Here is a 7990-nt window from a genome sequence, read left to right on the forward strand (position 1 = left end):
AAAATCTAAATACCAAGCAGGCAATGTAAATCCCCCCCCCCCCCAATCACAATCAACCCTGTATCCACCGTAAGGAAAAAGAATGAATCAAAAACATGTAAACATGGAATATGTAATAAATTTAGTCAATTTTCTACGGGGTCATTTTTCTACAACCAACACAGAGAAATATGACCCTAAGGTCATAATTTTTACGATGTAATCCATTTATTCTGCAACTGAGTGGGTCATTTTTCTACGTAGAAAAATTACCCTCTGTCGATATTCTACGGGGGTCACTTTTCGTCGTTACACCCGCAGGTCAGCCTAAACGAAACTCATGTCATAGAATGTATCTATCAGAATTAATTGCAAAAACCGCATCGAAATCGATGTAAAAAAAAAAAGAAGGAGTTATGCGGTCTTAAAATGGATGTTCCTACCTGCTTTAAAAATTGAATAAAGAAAAAATAGAATTAGGCGATAATGAGGTCTCATCGGAAGTGACGTGTAACACAATTGACCCCATTTTTAATTGTGTTTAATTGTCATAACAATTATGTACTATTTAATGACTTAATATTAATTCCTATGTTTTCGCTGTTTACCTGTACTCTTATAGTAGTCTGTTTACCTGGACGCATGAATGACAGAGGTCATTCGACCGTGCAGAATGCAGCGCTTAGACAAGGACGTACTTGTACACGTGCCGGGGGCAACAGAGCAGAACCGTGAAGACCGCTACCTGGACGCCAATCAAGGACACAGTTACTGGTGAACCAACACTCTTCTCGATGATCTACTCACTGACCAGGACGTTCTGACAATTGTTGTCATTCGAGTGTGGCTGATTGACAGTTAAACTAATTACTACACAAAGACTGTGTAAACGTATTTTAACGACTGGATCTTTTATGGACAGTTTACGAGCTTCAAAAGTAATGACCACGTTAATGCCCACGCATGAGTGACAAGGGGGCGTTTCTAGTGACCGTTTATACGAACTGACATGGACAGAGTGAAGCAGTCCTCAACCGACCACCAGTGAGGAACGGTCTCCCTCTGTTGTTACACCCGGCTTCCCAAAGTGTTGTCTGACTTTTTATTATTATATTTTTCGTTACTCTTGTTCAGTGACTCTGACATTCTAAAAGACTTTAAATTATTGTCAACAATTATTCTTTGATTGTAAAATCCTTAATTGTTTTTCTTTATTGTTTTTGCCTTATTATTGTAATTATTCAATTACTATAGTATTTTTGTTAACTCTATTAAAGTAGTATTTTAATTGGATCTGTTGTTGGCTTTCTTTGTGCTGTGTTACAGATCCTCGTTGGTGCCGTGACCAGGATATGCTGCATCTATCAGCGTCAGTTGCATCACGAACGGGTTCAACTTGCCAAGGAAATTTAATTCGGAATCTTCTACATTCTCTCTGGTAAGTTTTTGTTCTGTATTTTGCCACTAAACACAACGCGAACTAACATGAGTGAAGAAGCTTTTCTTAACGCAATGCAAGGGTTAGCAACTTCTATAGTAGATAACATTGGTCAGGCTTTTGGGGCAACTCAAATCAAACCTTTTGAGGGAGATCCTAAAGAATTTAAGAAATGGATAAAGGCTATCGAGAAATTTGCTTTGTTGAGAAGGGTCCCTGATGAAAAAATCAAACTTGTAGCTTATGAAACTAGTTCTGGACATGCTAGCGAGTTCATGCACCGTTATTTGTCGGGAAATCCGGGGGTTAATTGGGAGACAATGAAAAAGGAACTAAATCAAAGGTTCAACGCGGTAAACGACCCACAACATGCCCTTCAATTATTAAGAACGGTAAAACAAGAACATGGCGAAAACGTACAGATTTACGCTGAACGATTGCTTTCTCTCGCTGAACAAGCTGTAGGGGTTCTGGAAGTACAGCTAGTGGGTATTTTTACAGATGGGTTGCATTCAGATCGCGTAAGGTTAAAGGTAATGAGAGATAATCCTCAAACAATGACCGATGCAATCGCATCCGCGAGACAAGAGATAAATTTACAAATGCGTTTTCAGTTACGCACAGGACGCGACTACTTCTCACCGCGAGATACTAAGGGCGAGCCAATGGACATTGATCATTTTAGGGTTAGGCGCGACCGACAGCAACATAAACGCCAACCGCGACCTGAAAACAAACCAAGAGTAATTCACAAGAAAGTTTTGGCAGTCGATGAGCATCGACCGCGATCGCAAATCACTTGTTGGAATTGTCATAGACGGGGCCATTTTAGTTTTGAGTGTACAAATGCACGCGTCGCAGCGCGAGGTGCCGATGCAAGATTTACACCACGGAAAACAACACCGCAAGTCGCAGCGATTGACGAGATCGCGATTCATGATCAGGAAAGTCAGGAAGAGTTAAACTAAAACGCTCCGTCCATGCCGGGACGATTGGGGGGAGCAAATATAAAATTGAAAATAAATTACCAACTGTTACAATAAATTCGGTTGAAAATCCAAATTCATGTATCATTAAAATTGGAAAACGAAGATTTAGACCCCTTTTGGACACGGGCGCCGCCGTTTCTTTGGTTAACGCAGACGTTTATTGGTCGCTTCCTTATCCTTCAAAATTATCGAAACCGAAAGTAAATTTAAAATCTGTAAATGGCGCCGATTTGAAAATTGAAGGTTGTGCAAATATTAGATTCAAAATTGGTGGATTGACTTTAGATCATGAGTTTTATGTAGTCAAAAATGTAAATAGATCATTCATTTTGGGAAGAGATTGGTTAATTAAAAACGGGGTTAGACTTTATTTTGATTTGGGAAGTTTAAGAATTGGTAAAACTTATGTCCCTATGGTGGAAGATATTCATATAGCTTCTATCTTACGTGCATGCAAAAAGACTGTTCTTAGACCTCAGACCTCGACTGTGTGTTATGCAAAACACAAGAACCATTCGAACTTTGTGAATAAAACTGTTGAAATTAATGCAATTGATAAATGTTTTCTAAGTGATGAACCAGGCCTTATGATCGGAGGTGCAATTGCGAAAACAAGACAATCGTGTAGAGTGCCTGTATTGCTGGTTAACAATACTAACAAGATTTTTAAGGTGAAGCGCGGCAGCATCATTGGTAAGATCAACGCCGTCGACGAAATGTGCATCGAACCAACTACCAGTACGGGGAAGGATGATGATCTTCAAGACATCACAGCGGAGTTAAACGTTCCACCCGAACATCGCCAACGGATAGAGAAGTTAATCTCGCAACACCGAGACCTATTTGCTGTGTCGGACGCAGACCTAGGACACACCAATACCATACAGATGAAGATCGATACTGGAGATCATACCCCGATAAAGATGAAACCATACCGGACACCTTTGAACAAACGTAAGATTGTAGATCGCGCCATAGACGATATGTTAGCAGCTAACATCATCCAAAGATCAAAATCACCATGGAGTTTTCCTATCGTCGTGGTGGACAAGAAAGATGGCTCCAAAAGATTCTGCGTAGACTTCCGACGATTGAACAAAGTGACCAAGACCAATTCCTGGCCCTTACCATTGATTGACGATCTACTGGACCAGCTAGGAAAAGCGTCGTATTTCACATCGCTGGATCTAAAGTCCGGATATTGGCAAGTTCAAGTACAAGAAGAAGACAAAGAAAAGACTGCTTTTACGTGTCACCGAGGACTCTTTGAATTCAATGTGATGCCTTTCGGATTATGTAATGCTCCACAAATATTCTCAGAACTGATGAGTGTAGTGCTTCTGGGCTTAGATTCATGTGCTTTGGCCTACCTTGATGACATTTTGATCTTTTCCGAAACTCTGGAACAGCATGAACAACATATCAAGACTGTGTTCGATAGACTTAGAAAACATGGATTAAAACTAAAAGCGAAAAAGTGTTCATTTCTCAAGGAACAAACACAATATCTGGGATTTATCATCGACAAAACTGGAGTTAAACCAGACCCGAACAAAGTGGCTGCTATTCGATCCTTACCGAGCCCTACAACTGTCCGAGAAGTGAGAAGTTTCATAGGAATGTGCAGTTATTACCGCAGGTTTGTTCCTAATTTCTCAAAGATTGCTGAACCATTGGTCTCCCTAACGAAGAAGTATGCGAAGTTTAAATGGAACCCACAGTGTCAACTAGCCTTCGACTACATTAAAGACAGTTTGACGGTTATTCCATTGTTGTCATATCCAGATCCGAGCAGAGAGTACGTTCTGTATACGGATGCTTCAGACACAGCAGTGGGCGCCTGTTTAGTACAAGAAACAGACGACGATGATCAAGAAATTATTCCGGGTATCCGAAGAGAGAAACCACTCTACTACCTGTCCCACAAACTGAGCGATACACAGACTCGTTGGTCAACCGTGGAGAAAGAGGCCTTTGCGATACATTTTGCACTTCAGAAACTGGATCATTACCTACATAACGCAAAATTTGTGATAAGAACTGACCACAAACCTTTAAAGTATCTACTTGATGCTCCTATGAAGAACAAGAAGATTCAGCTTTGGGCTCTCGGCATCGCGGGATACAATTGTACGATTGAGTACATTCCAGGGACAGAAAATACTTGTGCTGATCTTCTGTCCAGGACTCCAACAACTACAGAAGTTAGTACGACGGAATTTGACGAGCCTGATGTTCATGACAACACATTGGAAATCAACTTTATTAATTCCAACGCAATCAATCCTAGAGAACACACAAACTTGGACATTGGAGAACCAGACATCCCTTATAAGCCCAAGATTGAGTTACAAGAGAACGGAGAACTCAACATTGCTGAAGAACAAGCTAAGGATCCAGAAATTGCATTCCTTGTAAGACAGCTACAACAAGGCCGGGCAACAAAATCCACAGGAAGTAAGCATCTTTTAATTGATGATGTTCTCTATTATCTCACCAACGCAGATAATGATCCTGTATTACGCCTGTTTGTACCAATGCATTACCGATCTGGAGTTATCAAGCAGTACCATGATGACAATGGCCACTTGGGAATCGACAAGACGTTTGATGCAATTAGGCAAAAGTACTATTGGCCTAATTTGTACAAAGAGTTATATGATTATGTCGGCAAGTGTGTCATATGTGCAACAAGAAACCTAAAACAACTTAAACCAACAACGCAGATAACGGATGTTCCACCGTTCCCGTTTGCAAAGATTGGTTTAGATCTATCAGGTCCTTATCCGAAGTCTTTATCGGGAAACAAGTATATTGTGGGATTTGTAGATCTACTTTCTGGATGGCCAGAAGCATACGCAGTACCAGATAAGACAGCTGCTACGATCGCTCATTTGATTATTGAGGAAATCTTCCCTCGTCACGGAGCTCCTATGGAAATAATCACAGACAATGGAACCGAAAACGAAAACAGAACTGTGAAAGAAACTTTAGAAGCACTGAACATATCTCATGTGAAGACCTCATACTATCATCCGCAAAGCAACGCCAAGGTTGAACGATTCCATAGGACTTTACATGATGTAATGGCTAAGAAGATGGACGACAACCTAACAACGTGGGATATTCATCTAAACCAAACTTTGGCTGCCATCAGATTCAACGTCAACGAATCAGCAGGATACACACCATTCTACCTATTGTATACCAGGGACGTTGTTCTGCCAATTGACAACATCCTGAGACCAAGACGACGGTACCTTGGAGAAGATCCTCACAGAATTGCGCTTGAACAACAACACAAAGCATTTACTACAGTTCATAGGATCTTAAGACGCTCGAAGAAACGACAGGCTAAATACGCTAACAGAACAGCAGTAGATATCGACCTGAAGGTAGGCGATCCTGTTTACTACAGAAACAATCAGCGCCAGAGTAAACTTCAATCCAGATGGAAGCCTTTCTACAGAATCATTGAACAAACATCACCAGTAACGTTCAAGATCAAGAACCAACTCGATGGCAAGGTCACTAAAGCCCACAAAGAGTTGCTGAGATTTGCCAAGATCGATCAATGGGAGATTCCAAAGGATGATACAGGAAAACCTCTACGTAAAACAGCGTATGTTATGCCACAAGAGTCAGAGTCAGACGATGATGAACCACAAGAAGAAGAAGAGGACGTGAATAATGAATCACACTCAGCGGCACCAAACTCTGATGATAATTCAGAAGCGCGATCTGTAGTTTCAGATCAAGATTCATTAATGACTGAAGAACACCATGATCACGAAGTACTCCCTAGCGAAAGTGAAGATGAGGACGACAATGTTCCGCTTGCACAGCTAGCACGACAGTATCGAAGAGAACGAGAAGACTCCTCTTCCGAAGATGATATTCCTCTGTGGGAACTTCAAAAGAGACTTAGAGCAAAAGACAATGTTAAAACTGACAAAGACTTGGATCTTACTACTGACACTGACAATGGGAATGGGTCTCTTTTGGATATGGATGTTAACGCATGTCATATTAAACCCAAGACCACTCGTAAACCAAAATCGGCTGAGAATAAGTTCAGATTCCTATTAGAAACTGCCATTCGACTTATGTAAACTATGTGTTTGAATTTCGAATTGCGCATAACCTTCTCTGTTCATTTCCGTTACAGATCATGATGTCGCTGAAGTCCCTGCCGCCCGTTGTGCAAGTGCACATCCTTGATAAATATCTAGATAAGTGTTTTAAAGACGAGCATAAACAGAAATTGAACGTAGTTTTTAAGAATTTAAATGCGCTTGTCCTCCTGTCAAATTCTGTCCGGTCACACTCTGAGGAAGTAAGGCCGTTAGTCTTACCTTCCTGCAATAGACCATTACGCTACCTGATCGAGCAAATCGAACGGGACAGTAGGTTCATGTGGCCTAGAACCAAGATTCTGGAGTGGTTAGAGACGCCCTCCGGCCACCAGTGCGTTTGGGACGCACGCATATACCCCTCGACGACGTATCAACAAACCCTGAATGCCGTCAGTACGGGTTTCTACATCCGTAAATATAAAATCAATCATAGACACGCACGTCTCGATCTTCTTTTCGGAACCTCATCTGACCTGGGAGACATTTTGGCTGTCCAGCCATTTGAACCCAACGGTCAGCCAACCCATAAACATAAAGAAGTTATGGGGAATATATCGGTGTTCTTGAAACTCACGGAACATTCTCAGACCGTCCCTAAGTATGACATATACGACAGGGACGCCCTGAGGTTCCTTGGGGGACATGAAGTGTTACGAAACGTATTCGGGGATGATTTTTGGGATCTGCTGGGCGAACCTTATCGGTCGACAGGTATCTGTCAAGCAGATCCCACAAAGTTGATCCTCCGGTATATGAGTTTTGTGTGACCGGCTAATATAAATTTTATCAATATTAAGAAAACGTAATTTATGTCATTTATTAATATTTTTTTTGTATTGCAGATCATGGCATCGACCATTCTGCCTTTCTTAATATTGATTTGGCTGACCAACGGCAACAGTATGATAGTAAGAGAAAATGTAATTTTTGAACAATCCCATGAAATTTCAACCACACGAAGTCGCTGGCTTGTAACGATGGTGATCGATTTGTCAGTTTATGATCAGTCCATTGACAAACTATATTCCGCTCTGGACGAAATTAATAGGATAAATAATGTTCTTGTCAAATTCTATGATGTTCCTCTTAAAGACAAATATTTCCAAACATTTAAAGGGTTAGAGTTAGAAATAATAAATTTAAGAACTGCTCAAAACGCTGTTTATAATAATTTCCAAATTCTGAGTCCTTTACATGATCTCACGGGTTATCGTCGTCGACGATCACTCTTACCCATTATTGGTAAAGCTTTTAGTTTTCTATTTGGAACAGTGTCGGAAGATGATTTACAGGGGATACGTAACAATATAAATAATTTGGCCAATAACCAACGAAAAATTACTCACGTAATACAAGAAAGCCTAAGGGGACGGATGTAACACAATTGACCCCATTTTTAATTGTGTTTAATTGTCATAACAATTATGTACTATTTAATGACTTAATAT

The 7990-nt window shown here is 40.7% G+C and overlaps 1 protein-coding gene across 1 annotated transcript; it reads left to right on the forward strand.

Moving 5' to 3' along the window:
* The first annotated feature begins 493 nt into the window (after positions 1 to 493).
* Positions 494 to 6567, forward strand: LOC117688367 (retrovirus-related Pol polyprotein from transposon 412). The gene is made up of 2 exons (XM_066078151.1): positions 494 to 1417; positions 3078 to 6567. The coding sequence occupies exon 2, from the start codon at positions 3123 to 3125 to the stop codon at positions 6516 to 6518; it is 3396 nt and encodes a 1131-aa protein (XP_065934223.1). The 5' UTR covers positions 494 to 1417; positions 3078 to 3122; the 3' UTR covers positions 6519 to 6567.
* Positions 6568 to 7990: the final 1423 nt, after the last annotated feature.

The sequence above is a fragment of the Magallana gigas genome, chromosome 3, assembly GCF_963853765.1.
Source record: "Magallana gigas chromosome 3, xbMagGiga1.1, whole genome shotgun sequence".
NCBI lineage: Eukaryota > Metazoa > Mollusca > Bivalvia > Ostreida > Ostreidae > Magallana > Magallana gigas.